This window comes from Trachypithecus francoisi, unplaced genomic scaffold, assembly GCF_009764315.1.
Source record: "Trachypithecus francoisi isolate TF-2019V2 unplaced genomic scaffold, Tfra_2.0 Lachesis_group11, whole genome shotgun sequence".
NCBI lineage: Eukaryota > Metazoa > Chordata > Mammalia > Primates > Cercopithecidae > Trachypithecus > Trachypithecus francoisi.
Window position 1 is genome coordinate 125,608,345 of NW_022681456.1, and position 19,450 is coordinate 125,627,794.

A 19,450-nucleotide genomic window follows, 5' to 3' on the forward strand; every position below is an offset into this window, starting at 1 on the left:
GTAGCCCACCACCATCACGCCAACTGACAGAGGAGTAGCAGGTTCTTGTTCCCTCCACCTTTATCTGTTGCCCAAGCTGGAGTGCACTCACTGCAGCCTCCTACCCTTGGGCTCATGGGGTCCTCCCACCTCGGCCTCTGGACACAGGTGCACCACCACACCTGGGTAATTTTTTAAAATATTGTTTATAAAGACAGGGTTTCCCTATATTGCCCAGGCTGTATTGGAACTCCTGGGCTCAAGGGATCCTCCCACCTCAGCCTCCCAAAGTGCTGGGATTACAGGCAGGCATGCCCAGCCAGGGCAGTCATTTTTATGCACAACTTTCTGTGGGGCTTAGGTGTACCTATGATACATAAATTTACAGTTCTTGATCCCCAAGTCCTCAGAGCCGGAGGCAGGGTGCCTGGGCCAGGCTTCCTTTGGGAAATGTGGTCCTTGAGGTAGAGTCACGGATGCCAGAGGGTGACCAGCACTACTGGAGAGAGATCTCCTCTGGGAGAGATGCATGCCAAAGGTCCTCTGCCTTCCTCACACCTCTCTGAAAAGACAGGAGGGGGTGTTAGGCGACAGTCAGTGGCAATGGGTGAGAGTCGGGTGAAGACAGGTGGAGAGCCCTTCTTGCCTCCACCCCTGCTCCAGCACTGCCCTCTTTCTATACTGCACCCCCCGCCCCATACAGACATCCCTGTCTGCCCCCTCCCAGGCCAGCTTCCCTCCAGCACTTACGATGTGGACAGAGGGGTGTCCAGATGAATGATGTGGGGCCCCCGCATCCTCTGCAGCTGGGCCCGAGTCAGCTTCCATGGCCTGCTGTCCCGGGGCTCCACGGCACCCTCAATCCTTTGGCTGACCAGCTCCTCCCGGATCTCTCTGAGCATGTCCTCAGCCCGCATTGGGTGCGGGGATGTGTGGCCAGCTCTCAGGAACAGAGGCCCCTCTTCTTCCTCCTCCCCTGAGGACTCCCAGGGGCTTTCCCCAGCAGAGTCAGCATGGGCTGGGGAGGAGGGAAGCTGGCCCCGAAGCTGGGCCCTGTGCAATGTTTCCACCACCACATTCCCTCCCACGGAGGCCCCATCTTCTTCCTCAGACCAGGTCGGTGGGTCTCCCTGGGGACGACTGGCTCCTTTTAGGATTTCTTCTGGCAGTTCAGGGGCGCTTCGGCGTTGAGGAGCTTGGGGGTTGGGAGGCTGGGGACGCAGAGGGATGTCCCGGAGGTCCAGGGTGGAGAAGGTGAGGCGAGGGTCCCGCCGAAGGGCTCTTTGGCGTAGACGGCTCAGCGGGGAGCGGGAGCCCTTGGGGGTGCCTGGGATCAAAGTGCCGTAGCCAGAGTCTGAGTTATCATCTGGCACAAAGGGAGCATCTTCATCTGTGTCTTCTGTCACCACCAGGTGGGGGATAATGGTCGAGAACTCAGGAGTCCTACAATTAATGGCAAAGAGTCAGATGCACAGGGGTCAAGTTCAAGTCCAGGGAGTTTCCCTTGATCACTACATCCAGAAACGGCCCCTCCTCCAAACTTATTTTGGTATCGTCTTTCCATCGCACTATGATTGTTTTTCTCATCTGGCTGGCCAGATTTTAAGCTCCTAAGAGAGTACAGGCTGCCTCTAAACTGTTTTATCCATAGCACCTGGTCCAGGATGTTGTATCGAGTGGGTGGTCAGGTTTTTGCTGAGTGGTTCCTGAACTTACTTGATATTATTCTCAATGATCGATTCTTCTTTTCTCCTTAAGCTGCTGCCAAGCAGTGGTGCTATCCTAGATGAACCTCTCACACTCGCCGGGGATTTGGCAGCTCTGCTATTCTGCAAATCCACACCTACCTTCATTCTCGAGCCTGCTCCTCTCAGGACGCTCCTGTGTGACTCTAGGCTGGCTAACTCTGTAGACTGTCTGTGCCCTACCCCCCACCCCCGACCCAACACTGCTGATACCGACCTTCCCTACCCTGCCCTATAGCCTGCGTTCCTCTATCCCCAGTTCCACCAAAAGTGTACAGTGATGCCATTTCTCAGCCTTATGGCTTCCTCCTCTTCCCCTCCCTGTCTGTGGCCCCCTACTCGGGGAGACCTTGTAGTCCGTGTGAGCCTTACCTCCCCTCTGCGCTGCTCTGAGAGCCCTCCAGGGAAGGCGTGGAGGGCCTGGTGCTGGGGGACTCCCTGTCCTGGTCCCGATAGAGGGCCAGGAGCTCCCTCTTCTGTTGAACGTACTCCTCTGCCTTCAGCTTCTGTAGGGTGATCTGGGACAGGACACTTTTATTATTGAGAGCTCTCATTTATTTAGCACTTGCTGTTTGCCAGGCACCCTGCTAAGTGTGTTACATATATTACCTTATTTTATTTTATTATTTTTTGAGATGGAGTCTTACTCTGTCACCCAGACTAAAGTGCAGTGGCACAATCTTGGCTCACTGCAACCTCCACCTCCCAGGTTCAGGCGATGCTCCTGTCTCAGCCTCCTGAGTAGTGCCTGCCACCATGCCTGGCTAAGTTTTATATTTTTGGTAGAGGCAAGGTTTCACCATCTTGGCCAGGCTGGTCTCAAACTCCTGACCTTGTGATCCACCCCACTTGGCCTCCCAAAGCACTGGGATTGCAGGTGTGAGCCACCGCACCTGGCCTACATTACCTTATTTAATCTTTACAAAAACCCCATGAACCAGATATTTTTACCCCTACCTTACTACTGAGACATGGAGACTCTAAGGTTAAGTAACTGCCCAAGGAGGTACTTCTTACAGTAAGAAAGTGGGGTGGTGCCGGGATTTGGTGGCAGCAAACTCTGGAGCTAGTGTTGGGGGTGAGTGGGGTGAACAGAATGGCCCTTTTCCTACCTGTACAGGTCTTCCTGCTACTCATGTCCCATTGGCAGACCCGTTATCAGGTCTGCCCCCTCCTTCAGGAAGCCCTCCCTGGTTGGTGGTGATGGTGGAATAAGTGTTCTGAATTGGTACTGGTTGCTCCTTCAAGAGCATCCCTCTCCTATCACCTGGGCCTCTGCTCTGAAGCTGGGAGGAGCAGGAGGGCAGAACATGGGCAGAGGTGGGCTTTGTCCTGGGCTGAGGTCTCTGCTGTCCTTCAGAGGGAGGAAAACTCCTAGAAGGCTGAGGAGAGGATGCATTATATTGTCTGTCTTCCTCCCCCCTCAGCGATCTCATACAGGTACCAACAGAATGAAATGGCGCCATCTGAGAAAAAATTTTCAAAGCACCTTTGCACATGTGGTCATTTGATACACACCATTGCCCTGTGGTGTGGAGAACATGAATGCTAGCCCATTTTACAGATAAGAAACCTAGACCTAGAGAGGTGACGTGACTTGCCCAAGGTCCCACAGGTATGGAGAAGCAGAGCTGGGACAGGGCCTTGCTCTTTGAGTCCTAGTTCAGTCAGTGCAACACATTCAAGGACAGCCTTGAAAGGTAAAGAGTTACGAAAGGTCAGTTGTTAGCTTGGGGAGGGGGAGAGGGAGTGGGAAGGAGAGGGAAGAGAAAGTGGTAGAGCTGAGGTTGGAGGCAGAGGCAAGCCTTGGTGAAAGGGAGGTACCGGTGGCTGCAGTGGGCAGCACTAATGTCAGCACTTGCTGGTATGGCCATATCATTGTTAAATATTGAAGTCTTCCATGCCAGTAAGGAAATGGCTGCTGCCTGGGTCTCATCCACTTCCCCCACCCCCATGATCTGGCAACGAGGGGGAGAACATCTGGCACAGCAAAGGACCTCTAGTGCATGCTCCCTTCTGATTGGCTGATGCCCATGCTATACTAATTGTTAAATATTTCCAGTATCTCCCCAGTTTGAAGTATATGAGCCAGCGATTCCTGGGCACCTGGGCTTTCCCAAAGCCTCTCCAGAAACCCTGGGGGCAGCTGGGTCAGGACAAGAGATGAAATGGATGAACAGGGATAGGAAAATGACATCAGGCTTATATTTCCAATTCTGCTTTTTCTGGCTCTCCAGTCACTTATTCCCAAGGGTGACAGCAGTCTAATAAGATGTGGTCTGTTGGCCAGAGCAGAGGAGGGTGTCTGGGAGCAGGAAACCTGCCAGGGCTAGGACCTGGGGCAGGACTCCTTCTTTCCCAGGCCCCATCTCCCAACTCCATGTGAATTGAGGGAAGGAGTGAGAGAAGGGAGGGTGGGGGCGCTGGGCCGACCTGCTTGTCCTGTTGGGGTGCCCTTTTGCCCCACAGGACCCAAATTCAGGTTTGCGTTTGGGGTGCCAGAGGAGGGATGTTATGTGAAAGAAAAGAACTGGAAGGAAGCAGAGTTTCTGTAAGGGACGTCCAATGCCAGCATCTCTGCTAAACTTGCCCCTTGCCCGACCCCAGGAAGAGGCTGGAGGCCGGGAGGAAGCCCTGAGCACGGGGCGGGGGGTTGGGGGAATGGGGAGGGTGGGGGATGGGCCTCTTTGAGGTGCCTCCCGGTGAGCCCAAAGCCTCTCCAGCAACCCTGGGAGGATTTTCTCGGCTTGGGTAAGAGGAGAGACACATAGCGGGCAGAGGGGAGGACAGGAAAGGAAAAAGAAATTGGTGCTTGAGCCAGAATGTGACACCTCTACAAAACTGAGAAGAGGAAGGGAGGGCCCCCAGCAGGATTCTTCTTCCTTTGTCCCCGTGGAGAGGAAATGCCTCCTTTCCCTGCTGTCTCTGGGGTGGCTCCTAGATTCACCCACTCTCCTCCCAGAACTCCCCAGTGCTGGACTAAAACCGAGCATTGAAAGGTGCCCACTGACTTCCTGGGCAACAGATGCAGAAGCGTTTCCCCAGTCAGCAGCAAGCCCTACCCAGGCCCAAAGACTACGCCTTTCTCCTAATGATGACAATGGCAAACATTTATGGAGTTCCCATACAGTGCTGGGCCTTGTGCCTGGCCACTCGCGGACTGTCTGTCCTGCGTGCACTGCATTTCCCCAAGAGGTGAAGTAACTCCCTGACAGCTGCTCCGGCCCCTCCTTCAGACCCTGGCTCTTAGCTTCGGCTGCCTCCTTCAGTCTCCCTGCTTTCATTTCTTGGTCGCCATCTCTGACAGCTCTTTCTGTTCCTGTCCCTGTTCCTTTTCCTCTTCTCAGTCCCTGGGCATTCCCCAAGATTCAGTGTCTTCTCCCTGGAGAAGCTGACTTTCTCTGAAAGTGTGAGTCATCACAGCTAGACCCGCTAGGAATAAATCTGCAAGTCGACATTTCTGCCAGGGTGAGGGAACGATAGTCTGACCCCGGGGATTGCTCCACGAAAAGCAGCAACAGAGACTCCACTGCCCTCTTCAGTTTATAAAGACTGATGGCCCCAGAGAGGATTCCCTAAGAATTTGGTTAAGACAATAGCAGGAAAAGTAATTTCAAAGTTTCAGTTTTGTTTGTTTTGCTAAGGAAGGCCAGGGAGCCTTGGTGCGTATCTTGGTTATAGACCTTTACAGATCTTTCCTGTTAGCCTGGAGTGAGACTACCAGGGGGCTGAATTGTTTTGCTTAGTAAAATACCGGTAATTTTTAGTAGCTCTGGGGGTTCTAAAGGGAGGAGGTGAGGGTCTGGCTGTTGTTCTGTGACTAAAAACCAAAAAAAGAGGAGAAAGGTCTGAAGGTGGAGGTGGCAAAGAAAAAAGGCAGCCTGGCACTCACTGCCACCCCCACTGGTTGTCCTGGGGAATTGGGGCTTTAGGAACACTGATGCCACTAGCTTCTGCTTTTGTCCTTGGGCTCCCCTTGAGCCTCTAGCCTTCAGGAAAATTTTTTATTTAACTTTTTTTTTTTTTGAGACAAAGTCTCACCCTGCTGTCTAGGTTGTAGTGCAGTGGTGGGAACATAGCTCACCGCAGGCTCTACCTCCCACGTTCAAGCGATCCTCCCACCTCAGCCTCCCCAGTAGCTGGGACTACAGGTGCACGCCACCACGCCCAGCTCATTTTTGTATTTTTTTGTAGAGATGGGGTTTTGCCATGTTGGCCATAGGCTGGGTCTTAAACTTCTGGGCTCAAGCCATCTGCCTGCCTCAGCCTCTCAAAGTGCTGGGATTACAGGAGGTGAGCCACTACGCCTGGCCAAGAAAATGTGATTAACCTCCAGCATGATTCACTCGCCGGTCAGTCCAGCCTAGGGGAAAGTGTGTTTAGGCTTAGGCGGAAGTGGTGGAGAGAAGCCCCTGCCACGCAGAAGGGACTGTGAACGTAGCTGGAAGCAGGGGACAGGGCAGATGGGAGACCACTCTCATCATAAAACCCACCTGCCTCTCCTTGGGGTGTGTCTTTTGTCCTTATTTTTCACCTGAATTCCAGGTCTTTCTTTCTGTATTTCCCAAAGCCCCTAAGATATCTCCACTAGGGTATATCTTGGCTGCCTCAATTTCAAAGGGCTGCTGTTTAAATATTCTTACCCTAAAGCCACCTCACCGAGGAAGCAATATCGAAACAAACGCGTTTCCCTTTCCCTTTCTAATGACTGCATTTCTCTCTGGGGTCCCACTGCCAATGCAGTCTTCCAAACTGAAACTTCAGGAGGCCAATTGTGCTCTTTGCCCCGGGTATCTGGAGTTCCTGAGCCTGTGCCCAGTGCTGGCACCAGGCTGTGTGCCTAAGCTGAAAGACAGCTTTGAATCTTCCTAGGAAGCAGGTACTGTTATTGTGTGTATCTGTTTTGCAGTTGAAGAAATTGAAGTTGAGGGAGGTCATATAACTTTCACAAAGTCTCATGAAAAATCACATGGATTTTTCTGAATTCAGTATAGACTTTAACCACAGTGCCCCTAAAGCTCCCGTCTCTTCCCTCTTCTTTAGCTCCTTTCATTTTTTATTTTTATTTTTTTGAGATGGAGTCTGGCTCTGTCGCCCAGGCTGGAGTGCAGTGGCGTGATCTCAGCTCACTGCAAGCTCCGCCTCCCGGGTTCACGCCATTCTCCTGTCTCAGCCTCCCGAGTAGCTGGGACTACAGGCGCCCGCCACCTCGCCTGGCTAATTTTTTGCATTTTTAGTAGAGACGGGGTTTCACCGTGGTCTCAATCTCCTGACCTTGTGATCCGCCCGCCTCGGCCTCCCAAAGTGCTGGGATTACAGGCGTGAGCCACCGTGCCCGGCCAGGTCCTTTCTTCTCCTTCGGTTTTTGTCCCTTTTTGCAATGTCTCCCTAAGGCTGTGGCACTAAACCTTCCATGTTTCACACCCAAACTAGTACAATAAACGTCCTGTCACCAATTTCTCCCTCCTCCAGCGCACCTAGCACATTGCTACCTGATTTCCTGAAAACCCAATTCAAGAGGAAACCCACTGATCTCACCCTTGCTCAAGAATGCATGGCAGGGTCAGCGCAGTGGCTCACACCTGTAATCTCAGCACTTTGGGAGGCCGAGGTATGCAGATCGTTTAAGCTCAGGAGTTCAAGACCAGCCTGGGCAACATGGCAAGACCTCGTCTCTAAAAAAAAAAAAATGCAAAAAATTAGCCAGGTGTGGTGGTGCACACCTGCAGTCCCAGCTATGTGGGAGGTTAAGGTGGGAGACCCACCTGAGCCCAGGAAGTTGAGGCGGCAGTGAGCTGAGATCATGCCACTGCACTCTAGCCTGGGCAATAGAGTAAGACTCTGTCTAAAAAAAAAAAAAGGATTCACGGTGGGCTGTCTCTTGTCGACCCTATTCAACCCAAGCCCATCCAGGCCACAGGGTTCTGCAGCTCTGAGGTTCTGTAGAATCTGGCCTCTTACCACACACTCACACAAACCCTGTGCTCCAGACTTAGGCAGATATGGCCATTATTCCAGAAATATATCCAGCCCAATTGGTCCTCTGATTCTTCTGCTCATGGTCTTCCCATCCTTAAAAGTCCAACTCAAATCTTCACCCCCTTTGGCCATTCCACTCCTGTAGTGCGTGGAATAGTGGCCCCCCAAAATATAGATATATCTGTGTCCTACCCTCTGGAACCTGTGAATGTGACCTGATTTCGAAGAAGAGTCTTTGCAGATTTGCAGAGATCCTGAGAGCTCAAGATGAGCTCTCCCTGGATTTAGGGTGGGCTTGAAATCTAATACTCATGTCTTTGTAAGAGAAAGGAGGGGGATATTTGGACACAGACATAGAGGAAGGCCATGGGAAGACAGAAAAAGAGATTGGGGCCGGGTGCGGTGGCTCAAGCCTGTAATCCCAGCACTTTGGGAGGCCGAGGCGGGCGGATCACGAAGTCAGGAGATCGAGACCATCCTGGCTAACACGGTGAAACCGTCTCTACTAAAAAATACAAAAAACCTAGCCGGGCGAGGTGGCGGCGCCTGCAGTCCCAGCTACTTGGGAGGCTGAGGCAGGAGAATGGCGTAAACCCGGGAGGTGGAGCTTGCAGTGAGCTGAGATCCGGCCACGGCACTCCAGCCTGGGCGACAGAGCGAGACTCCGTCTCAAAAAAAAAAAAAAAAAAAAAAGGAAAAGAGATTGGAATTTTGTTGCCACAAGCCACGGAACACCTGGGGCAACCAGGAGCTGGGAGAGGCAAGGAGGGATTCTCCCCTAGAGCCTTCAGAGGAAACTCAGCTCTGCCAACACCTTGATTTGAAACCTGTGGCCTCCAGAACTGTGAGAGATTAAGCTTCTGATATATTTTAGGCTACCAAGTTTATGGGACCTAATACAGCTCCATTTGCATCTCTCTTCTTTTGAACTCCTCCTGCTTTTTATCTGCTCATATCACTCCCCTGCCCGGCCCTTTCACTGGCCCTCTGTCATCCAAAGGACAAAGCTCACCTATAGAATACCTTATCATGACATCCAGAGATGGGCATGACCTGACCTGGTAGCACCTACCCGCCAGCCTCTCCCTGCTGCATCTACTCTTGTACTTTATACTGTAGCAATACTGATGGGGGCAGTTCTGTCAACACACACAACTATTTCACATTTCTGGCCTTTGCACTTTCTGCTCCTCCATGTGGAATGCCCTTCCCTTCCACCCTGACTCCCTGACGTACTCCTAGGTATCCTCCCAAATGGTGCTCAGACATCAGCTCCTCTGTGTTCCTTCCAAACAGACCCAGCAGACAATGCATTGCTCCCTTCTCTATCCCGGCTTCATTCTACATAACGTCTTTCTATTATTTGTATACTAATTACTCTAACTAGGCTACAGCACCTATGCCTTGAGGGCAGGAATGGTGGTTTATTCTTTTCTGATTCCCTAGCACCTAGCCCTAATGCCTGTACTCAGCAAGTGCCCTGTAAATGTCTGCAAACAGAAGAGGACTTCTAGAAATTAATCATTTTGGGCTGTACAAACCTTCAGGGGATGCCATGTCTTGGGCTCTCCCAGTGGCTGGCACAGTAGCTGGCCAAAGGCTTTTTCCATCTTCTGATGGATGGTGGAGGCTCTGCCTCCCTCTTTGGGGCACATCAGATTGTCCAGTCTGAACCTGAATCCACCCCAGCCTCTCTCTCCTCCTCCCCTCTGTGCTCCCTTCTTCCTTCCTTCCTTCCTTCCTTCCTTCCTCCTTCCTTCCTTCCTTCCTTCCCTCCCTCCCTCCCTCCCTCCCTCCTTCCTTCTTTTATTCTTCAAGGTCTCACTCTGTCACCTAGGCTGGAGTGCAGTGGCACAATCTCAGGTCACTGCAACCTTCACTTCCTGGGCTCAAGTGATTCTCCTGCCTCAGCCTCCAGAGTAATTGGGACTAGAGGCACACACCACCATGCCTGGCTAATTTTTGTATTTTTAGTACAGACAGGGTTTCACCATGTTGGCCAGCTGGTCTCAAACTCCTGACCTCAGGTGATCCGCCCGCCTCGACCTCCCAAAGTGCTAAGATTACAGGTGTGAGCCGCTGCCGTGCTCCCATTTCTGAGCTCTGGGGACCCCTGCCCATGCCTCCCCATCCCTGGCTTTCCCGTACCTGAGCCTGCTGGGTCTTCTCCAGCCACCGGGCACGGTCTGTAGGACTGGGACAGTGCACAATGAGGGCGCTGGAGACACACTGGAATTCAGTGAGGTGGATCAGCAGGAAGCTGTCTAGATGGAGGAGACAACCTTCGAGAGGCCAGCCTTTATTTGATCTCCATCCCAGCCCCTCCTTCCCCTCGCTAAGAAGAGGGAGAAGAAAAGGCTCCCCGCAGGAAGCACATACGAGGGTCTCTCAGGGGTTGGCACACGAGCTTCTCCAGCATCAGAGGGGGGCGGATGACCTTGGCTTTGTCCACCTTGCGTTGGGGCTTGGTCACGAGGAGCACATCAGAGAAGAGGAACAGGTACACGTCCAGCTGGGGGTGGGGTCGTAGGGGAAAGAGACAGGGTCAGCTGGAGCCAGGGGCAGGGCTGGTCTAGGAGGAGGCACAGGCATGGTGCTCAGGCACACAGGGACACACGCAGAGCCCAAATGCGGGAGTGGCCAGGGCCGTCACTTTGGTCCCATCTCTCGATTTACAGGCAGGGAAAGTGGCTGGCTCAGGGTCACACAAATGACTGGGGCTTAGCCAGAACCACATCCTTTTCCCAAAACCCCTCTTCTCCCACTTCTGGCGTTTCTGCCTCTTACCTTCTCCCACCATGCCCCGTCCCCTCCACTCTGTCCGCAGCACCCTCACCTTCCCTTCTCGTCCCTCCTTCACTCGCACGGGTCCCTCCAGCAGCAGCTGTCTGGTGTGCTCAGAGGCAACCCCCAGCATGCGGGATGTCAGGTCCAGGGTGGAGAATGGACGCAGGTTCTGAGCGACACAGAGGGGAGGGGTCAGGGTGCTCGGCAGGCTGCCTGGACTTCCTGGCCAAGAGCAGCTCCTGGTTCCGCCACCAACACTTTTCTGTTTCTGTCCTTCCCCCATGGGCTAGAGGAAGCCTCCCACTGCCTGCTGTTTACTCTTCTGACTTCTACCCCTTGGACTGTCACCACCGGGAAGGAATGGGGGACACCCTCGTGGCACCCAAGGACGGGGCGTTCTGGCCTTGCCAGGCTCCCCTTCACCACTATCCCTGGGACCTTGCTTTTCCTGGGCCTCTTCCCTCTGCCCTCTCACCTTCTCCACCTCATCACTGGGTGGCTCCAGCACCTCGTAGGGCCCGATGCGTTGGGCTGCAGCCACCAAGCTCTCTTGCTCTTCGCCCTGGCGGACCTGCCCATTGATGTGTCGCAGGAATGACTCCACGGCTTCGATCTAGGTGGGGTTGGGGGTGCGGGAGGAGGGACGGCTCAGCGCCTCTCCCAACCAATGCCAGCCACAGCACAGCGCTACACTGTCACAGACACACTAAGAGAGAGACCCCCTCCCAGTCCCTGACGCACCAGAGTCCTAGCCCCCCCGGAGCACCTACCATGGCATTCAGGGCCTCTTGGGCACGCGCCTCGGGGCTCCTCTTGAGCACAGCATGCAGCAGCAGTGGGTACTTGGTGATGCGCTGGTGGGGCTTGATGAGCAAGTCACAGAGCATCTGCCTCCCGGAGCGCTTGTGCTTCTCACACCACTGCAGGGAAGGCGGGTGGGGCTCAGCGGTTTGCTCCCTCCTGCCCTGCCTAGTGGTGAGCTCAGCCTTAGGCTCAGCTGGAGACTGGCTCGCTAAGAGGCACCCGTCCCCCTCCCCAGCACCGCTTCTCCCACCTGCACGAAGGCATGGAAGAGAGGGTTAGTTTCTTGCTGCTCTCGGGCGTAAGCCATGGTCTGCTTCACTCGGAGGCAGTACTGGACATAGGGGTGGAACCTCTGGCCAAACTGGAGAGACAGATACAGGAGGTGGGGAGCAGGCATGGGGAGAAGACCATGAATACAGGCTCTGGCTGCAGGACCCAGGAGCAGGTGAAGAGAGTCTCATGGAGGCCCTTAGCCCAGCTCCTGACAGTCCTTCCCTCCCAGGATCCTCCCAGGAATGCTCTCAAGGCTAGGCCCCCTCTCTGGATTCTAGGGAGGAGCCTGAGGTCCCGACATGGACCTAGAGCTCTCTGAACTCCCTCCATCCACAGTGCTACTGGGGCCTGCTGCTCTGAACTTACTCTCCCACCATCAATAATTCAGCTGGTCCGTTTTCAGAACATTGCAGATCCCATTTCACCCTGGGGGTGGGGTGGCGACCTAAGGGTTTTCTCAGAAGCCTTGCTCCTGTGGAGGGGGTGCCTACGGCTCCCAGGAGAAGTACGCCTCCCTCTCTACCCCACTGCAACTTTTTCCTGCAGGGCCCACATTTTCCTGGCTAGGTAACAGTGTAAAAGAAAGTCAGACCCTAGGCCCTCTTGCTTTCTCTTATCACTCTTCTCCATGCCCCGGGTGCCTCCTGTGGCCTTTTACCCCCGCCCAAGTCATCTTAAGGGTCCCCTCACTTAGGCCCCATTGGCTGCACCCAGCTTTTGTCGTTGATGGGAGCCGAGGTGTGACCCTTCCCTGAGACAGCTGCATTTTCATTTCATAAGGGACTCCAGAAGAACAAGGAACCTGTGGCACAGAGGTCAGACTTGTGGCATGAAAGGGGGAGGTGAGGTGATATTAGGGGTAGGGGCTGTATCCTGCGGCCCTTCAAATCACAGAGAGTTGCGTACTGCGGGCATGCCCTACACACAGGACCCCCGTGGGCTCCCAGTCCTGCCCCATCCGGACACAGCCCTTCACAGGCCTCACCGTCAGGAAGCCACTTTCCAGACCAATGGGGTCCAGGGGCTGGCCCGAGGCCCGAGTTTCCTCCAGCGTGGGCCCCAGCACCTCCTCCCAAAAGCTCCGGTGGGTTCGAATTAGGCTGGGGACATTTCCAAACAGGGTCTCAGCTGACACCTGGAGGAGGGAGCAGAACTGAGCAGCACACCTTTGGCAGGTCACCAGGGGTGGCATTGGCCCAGGAAAGGTGAGGACCCTAAGCTTGGACAGCAGGGGCGGGGGTGAAGAGGGATGAATGGGGCAGTGGGCCTGGAAGATCTCAAGGATGCCAGTCTGGGAAATGGGGGTCCTGTGGCCTGCTTGGAGTCACCAGTAACAGGGAAGTAGGGAGGGCAAAGGCGCCCCAAAAAACAGGGCAGTGCGAATTTAGACAGGAATGGCTGCAGGGCCCACCCTCATCCCCAGGCTCAGAGCTCGGGCTGTGCCAGGATCCCCCCCGAGCACCCACTCACTTCCGTCAGCAGTCCCACTCGCTGCAAGTTCAGCAGGCCAGCGGCTAGGAGCTGCAGGGAGGGGGATGAGGGTCTCAGGACCCAGCGCAGCCCTTCAGTGTCACCTCCCACCCCCCATCAACTTCAGTACTGCTGACCTATCTTCCTGGATCCCAGACTGGCCTGAAATCCTGCCCCTCCCTCCTCCAGTGACCTGCCTTCCAGTCTGGGAGGATGGGGGATCATGCAGGGAAGATGGGGCCGGGGCTGGGGCTGAGGGAGGCTCACGTCGGTCATGATCTTGAGCTTTCTTACGTAGATCAGCTCAGTGGTCAGGAGCTCCCACAGGGCCTCCTGTTGGTGGCACAGCTCCCGGCTCATCTCCTGGGGTGGGGAGAATGCTGGTTCAGTTGGGGAATGATAATTAGAATGGCATGTACCAGCTACTAAGTGCTACTGGATCCACTTCATAGGTTCTAGGAACTTTGTCCATGACCATGAACTTTTAATCCTCAAACCAATGTGTAGGTGGTATTATCCCTACTTTACATATGTGGTAACTGAGGCCCAGAGAACTTTACTGTCTTGACCAAGGTCTCACTAGTAAGTGGCAGAGCTGGGGTCTGAACCCAGATCAACACGTTTCCAGATGCTTTTTCCACATGACCCCCCCACCCAAGGCCTTTCCCTCCTCTAGAGCAGAATCTGTGTGTGCATTCACGCCGTGGGGACGGACTCACCTTGTGAGTTTCAGGCTCACCTCGTGCCCAGGCACCAGCTCCCTCCAGGACTTCTCAATGACCAGGCCGCTGTCGCCACCCTCTCCTATCTCCCAGTGCTGCCGGTCCTCAGGGGGCAGCCGGGGCATCCCAAACATGCTGAAAGTGTGCAGCCTCACCTCCAGCTCATGGGCCTTGGTGACTTCCTGGGGGAGCCAAGAAGGGCATCAGCTCCGGCCACATCCTTGGCACCCAGCCACAGGGCTCCAGGAGGGCTGTGTGTGTGTGCATGTGTGTTTAAGTGTGTGTGTGTCTGGAATGGGAGATGGCAGGCAGCACTGAGTATGAGTGGGGACACGGAGGCCTGGAGGACAGGGGTCGGCCCCAGTTGGAATTCCAGGGAAAAAGGCATTGCTGGAATGTGGGTGAAGAGGCACCCTGGTCTGCAGAAAGATCCCTGGAGAGGGGTCTGATCTAGGCTCCCTGACAGGAAAGAGGCGTTCCATGGGTCTCCTGAATCAGAATGAGGTAGGGGAGGGACAGAAACAGACATGCAGAGGGAACTTCAAGTGAATCAGAACAAGACTTAGAGAACCAGTGGTCTCAGGCACCACTTTGACAATTTGCCCATAACATGGCATTTTTTATGAAGCAGCATGGCTTACATTTTACAGGTTTCTTTTTTCTTTTTCTTTTTTTGAGATGAGTTTTGCTGTTGTCGCCCAGGCTGGAGTGCAGTGGCACAATCTCGGCTCACTGCAACCTCCACCTCCTGGGTTCAAGTGATTCTCCTGCCTCAGCCTCCTTAGTAGCTGGGATTACAGGTGCCTGCCATGATGCCCAGCTAATTTTTTTTGCATTTTTACTAGAGACGGAGCTTCACCATGTTGGCCAGGCTGGTCTCGAACTCCTGACCTCAGGTGATCCACCCGTCTCGGCCTCCCAAAGTGCTGGGATTACAGGCGTCAGCCTCCGCGCCCGGCCCATTTTACAGGTTTCTTTGGCACCAAGTAATGTGAGCAACAGGCACTCCTGACCCTCACTCACTCCATCCGAATGTGGCTCGAGAGGAGGGGTGAGGCTCACAGCGGCAGCGAAGGATGGTGTGGTCCTGAGGATGGAGGGAGCATATCTGACTCTCAGCAACTTGGTAATTTGACTTGGTAATTTTCAAAAACTGAAAGCTCAAAATCAATCATTTATCCACATTTAATCCAAGTGTCTCAAGTCAAAGTTCCTGGTTGCCATGCACAGACCAAGGAGAGATATATCCCTGAGGGGCCCTGGGCAGAGCCATGTCTGACTGGCAGGCAGCAGCCTCCTGGACCTGTGGTCTCAGCCCCTGGGGCTTGCCGGTCATCTGTGGAGCCATCACAATTGGGGCTGTATGCGTGGGGATGGGAGGAGAGGGACCCCCTTACCTTGAGTTTGGGGGAGTGAGGCAGGCCAGCCCCCACATGGCCTCCGTGCCTCTTCTCGGGCTCTGGATCTCGCAATCTCATGGGTGACAGGCCTCGAGACTGGCCAGGACCCCTGACAAAGGGGACATACTGCTGGAGGCGTCGGCGACTGGGATCCTGGGGGAGGAGTAGGGGAAGTTCTGGGGGTGCCTCCCTTTCTCCAGAAACCCCAGAGAGGTAGTAGGGGGGCCGTCTTGGCTCTAGATGTTGTTCCCCCACCCTGGTAAGTCGGGCTGGCTCACTTCTCCCCGCAAACCAGTTTGGTGTGGGCTGCTCCTGCCCTGAGTCACAGCAGCCGCTGCCAGCAAGGCTAAGCTGAGTGGGCAGGGGCATGACAGCCTGGCTCCCCGAGTGGGCCTGGGGCAGAAGTGGGGCCTCCTCACGAGCAGGTGCACAGGCACACACATGCCCGGGCTCTGGTGTGTGTGCCCCCACTGCCTCCTGCTCTCCGTACCACGGGGGGTGCATGGACAAGGCATGGTGCACACAGCATTCTGGTCTCTCATAACTTTCCTTGTCTGTGACCAGCCTCCCTCACACATGGGGACGAGGGCACACACATGTGCAGCCTCCTCCCCAGGGGCGTGCAGCCTGCATCCCATCCAGCTGGGAGTGGCTGCCCTTCCGTGTGAAAGGCTGAGGCCACTGCCACCACACGGCTCCTCCCAGGGCAGGCCTGGTCACATTCCTTCATTTGCCTGTGGCCTGAATTACCCCACATGCTTCCTAGTCTCCCTTCTCACCCACAGCCTAGGAAAGTCCCATCTCCACAGGCAAAATTCTCGTGCAGTGAGGCAGGGGATATCCCAGCCACAAGAGAACTGTCCTCAACGTGGAGGGGAAGCCTGCAGGTTGAGGGACAGACTTGACTTCCACACCCCTCTCCTTGGTCAGGATTGGAGGAGGGCCAGGCAGGTCGAGCCAGGGGTGGAGCCAAGGCAGGCACCCTCCTGTCCCTACCCACCACTGGAGGAGTAGGGACACCCTGAACCTTTGCTCATCTTCATCCTGACTCAGGCAGAAGCAGATCTCAGGAAGCCCTCAAACTCCTGCCAAGCAGAGGCGGGTGCCTGGGAGGCGCCAGCTCTGGGGTTTGATGACCTTACCCGCAGCTCTGTCTCAGACCTGTCTAACAGCACTCCTCTACGGGCCTGGCTTCTCCTGGCTCTGCCTCTCCTGCCCAGCTGTCTGGGACTGGGGTGTGACATCCCTGGAGCCTGGCCCTGTCACTGCCCTCCTCTTCCCCACAACCCAGGAAGGAAAAGTAGGGTAAGGGGCAGGAATAGCTCAACCTCTGAATCTGTAAGGGGACAGAGGCTCCACAGCCTAGGTGTCCTCCCTCCTGCCCCACCAGGTCACTTTTGGGGCACAGTCTGGACTCACCAGCACAAGGCCTCCTCGGGGATAGAGACTGCCAGCAGTGCTCTGAGTGGAGGCTCGATGCCGACCCCCATAAGTCTCAATGCGGGAGGCCACGAGTCCTTGGAGGGGGCCCTCATTTGGAGGACCAAAGGCCTTCATCCCTTCTCTGCTGGGTCACCTCCAAAGGGTCATATCTTCAATGTCCAGGAGAAAGAGGTCCCCTAGGGCTGCAAGAGAGAAAAGAGAGGAATGGAAGGGCCATTCCCAGTCAGTGAATGGCACCAGGTGGGAGACCAACACTGCTGGGGTTCCTGGGCAGGAGGGTATAGTGGGGGAGGAGAGGGCCAAGGGCTTAGTCACTTGTTGGGGGAAACATGGCTGCCTCATCTATGACTTGATGGGAGTAGGGTAGGTCCAGGTACATACTGTGTAGGAAGCCCCTTGGAGATGTACCTCCTCTCTCACACGTGTGCATTATTTGGGGTACCAGCTCCTGCACTGGTCTCAAATGGGAACAAGGGTCACAGACAGGTCTCGGGCTTTCTGGATACACCCAGGTGGGAGGGTTCTCCCTGCACCTAGATATAACCCCATCCCCTTCCCCACATAAAGCCTGGGAAAAAGCTGGAGAGAGGCCATGGTGGGTGGGGTGGGCTGGGAGTGGGGTGGCTGGAGACAGCCCAGTCTGCCACCAGTTTTTGTACAGCCTGCAAGCCTTTACATATTTACAACTTCTGCCCCCTGCAAAAAAACCACCAATATTTTGGGACAAGTAAATATTATATGATATTCAAATTCAGTGTCCATAAATAGAGTTTTCCTGGAATCCATTCTCTGCTGGTCTCATAATAATCTGTGACCGCTTTCTTGCTAGTTGGGACAGACGGTGTAGGCCGCAAAGTCTCTAATATTTACTGTCTGGCCTTGACTGAAAGGCTTGCCCATCTCTTACCCAAACCCTCCTGGCCACAGACAGGAGGTGAGGGGGGGCCAGCTGTCCGGCCACTGGCCTTAGAGATCAGTCCAATAGAAGAAGAGTTTCTCGGGCTATATATTTGGTCCTCCCCAGCCTCTGGGAACACCACCATGGAGCTGGTGGCCAGGCGTGGGGCTCCATCCCTCCCGGCTAAACCTGGAGGGAGGGCCCGCCCTCGAGGGGGCAGGGCCTGGAAGAGGAGAGGCCTCCTAAGGGGCGGTGGGCTCAAGGAGGCTGCGCAGGTGCTTGTGCCCCGACCAGGTGAGCCTGAGGTCCCGACTCAACCCTCCCTTACTTTCCTCCGATTTAGAGCAGAGGAGGAAACGTTCGCTGTCCCTCCTGCCGCCTCCCAATAATCCTCCCTCCGAGGGCGCTGTCTCCCTCGCACTGCTCCCTACCCAGGGTCGTTTCTCAGCCTAGTCCCCGGCTCCCCTCCTCCCGCCTTCGGGAGGCCAGGCCTTCCTTCCGCTTCGCCCCGGCTTCCAGACCCCGGGTCCTGGCCGCCCCGCCCCTGGCCGCGCAGCCCTCCCGCCGCTCACCTGTGCTCACAGGTGTCACCGCACCCGCTGCCCTGCGCCGCCCTCCCCGTCCGCGGGGCTCCCCGTCGCCGTTGGCTCCCAGGCGATACCAGTCAGCCCCGATGCCCGGCCTGGGACTGGGGTCGAGCGGCCCGCCAGAGCCGGGCACGGCGGGGCCGGGCGAGGAGGGCGGGCACCGGGCTGGCCCCTCCCTACCGCCAGCACCGCTCGGGGCAGAGGGGCGGGACCCTGGGGACCGAGGAGCCCCCGCCCTCCCGCAGCCACCGCCTCCCCTGGCGAGGACAGCTCCCTTGGCGGTGCCCTCCTGTCCCGTTTTCGGTCGCACCTGAACTCAACACCCGCCGGCCCAGCGGGAGGGCTGGGACCGCGCGCCCTCCCCTCCAGGCCAGACCCTCGCGAGGCGCTGCAGTAATGAGGGCTGTGTGCGGGGCGGGGCGCCGCCAGGGGAGGCGGGGAGGGTGACGACCTGTAGCAGGCACCCCTCTCTCCTACAGATCACGGCAGGTGGCCGACTCTCCCGTCCTCCCCCTGCCTCTGCCTAGACCCCTAAGCAGGCAGGGAGCCCGCCTGCCAGCTGGAGGGGCGGGGGTCCCATCGCTGCTGTGGAGTCCAAAGTGTGAGCCTTATCTCTCAGAGGGCCGGCTGGCCTGCCTGGTGGAAGGTAATGCTGGAAGGCTGTCCTGGACTTTGCCTTTGCTCCAGCGATAGGGCCTGGTGTCTAGCTGAGGCCTGACCGGCACTTCTCCACCCTCCCACTTCACGTGCAAATAAGCCCACTCCCGGCTACACCAGGGTCACCCAGCCCTTGCAGTGGCTGCTAAAATAGATGATATGGGACCGGGTGCGGTGGCTCACGCCTGTAATCCCAACACTTTGGGAGGTCAAGGCGGGCAGATCACAAGGTCAGCAGTTCCAGACCAGCCTAGTCCATATGGTGAAACCCCGACTCTACTAAAAATACAAAAATTAGCTGGGCGTGGGGATGGGCACCTGTAGTCCCAGCTACTTGGGAGGCTGAGGTGGGAGAATCGCTTGAATCTGGGAGGTGGAGGTTGTAGTGAGCTGAGACAGTGCCACGACACTGGCGACAGTGTCTCTATTTTTTATAAAGAAAATAAAAAAAAAACATAAAAAAATAAAAAGAAAAAGAAAATAGAGACTGTATCTTGCTGTGTGGCCCAAGATGGTTTCCAACTCCTGGGCTCAAGCGATCCTTCCGCTTCGGTTTCCCCACCTTTTTCACTTCTCCAAATCATGGCACCTTGTCTGACAGAAGCACTGGATATTTGAGATAGAAGCGTCCTGTGGATGTGTGGTCACTGTAATCTTACAACCATGAAACCCAAGACCCTGTAGTGGGCAGGTGGCAGGTCTGAGG

At 55.5% G+C, this 19,450-nt stretch overlaps 1 protein-coding gene and 1 long non-coding RNA gene across 4 annotated transcripts in view; one reads left to right on the forward strand and one right to left on the reverse strand.

Annotated features, from left to right (window-relative positions):
- Nucleotides 1-181: 181 nt before the first annotated feature.
- PLEKHG6 (pleckstrin homology and RhoGEF domain containing G6) lies at nucleotides 182-18,238 on the reverse strand. Of its 3 annotated transcripts, XM_033223110.1 has the most exons (16): nucleotides 18,073-18,238; nucleotides 16,579-16,784; nucleotides 15,157-15,312; nucleotides 13,777-13,941; nucleotides 13,305-13,400; nucleotides 13,038-13,088; nucleotides 12,553-12,702; nucleotides 11,545-11,655; nucleotides 11,261-11,410; nucleotides 10,966-11,103; nucleotides 10,540-10,659; nucleotides 10,083-10,215; nucleotides 9,852-9,967; nucleotides 2,097-2,242; nucleotides 730-1,422; nucleotides 182-541 (listed from the first exon to the last, which is right to left on the reverse strand). In XM_033223110.1, the coding sequence occupies exons 2-16, from the start codon at nucleotides 16,714-16,716 to the stop codon at nucleotides 532-534; spliced, it is 2,373 nt and encodes a 790-aa protein (XP_033079001.1). In that variant the 5' UTR covers nucleotides 16,717-16,784; nucleotides 18,073-18,238; the 3' UTR covers nucleotides 182-531. The 3 variants fall into 3 exon arrangements, with proteins under 3 accessions (XP_033079001.1, XP_033079002.1, XP_033079003.1); XM_033223111.1 differs by lacking the exon at nucleotides 13,038-13,088; XM_033223112.1 differs by lacking the exon at nucleotides 12,553-12,702.
- LOC117090651 overlaps nucleotides 17,523-19,450 on the forward strand; it is a 76,982-nt gene continuing 75,054 nt past the window's right edge. Inside the window, exon 1 of the long non-coding RNA XR_004440080.1 lies at nucleotides 17,523-17,794. This is a non-coding gene — a long non-coding RNA (uncharacterized LOC117090651). The remainder of the gene's footprint in view (nucleotides 17,795-19,450) is intronic.

Excerpts from the sequence above, each read along its gene's own strand:
- PLEKHG6 (XM_033223110.1), bottom strand. The coding sequence starts at position 16,716 with ATGAAGGCCTTTGGTCCTCCAAATGAGGGCCCCCTCCAAGGACTCGTG. Across the intron at positions 11,104-11,260 it reads AAGAGGCCCTGAATGCCATG|ATCGAAGCCGTGGAGTCATT; the intron begins GTAGGTGCTCCG and ends AACCCCACCTAG. Across the intron at positions 1,423-2,096 it reads CAGAGCAGCGCAGAGGGGAG|GACTCCTGAGTTCTCGACCA; the intron begins GTAAGGCTCACA and ends CATTAATTGTAG.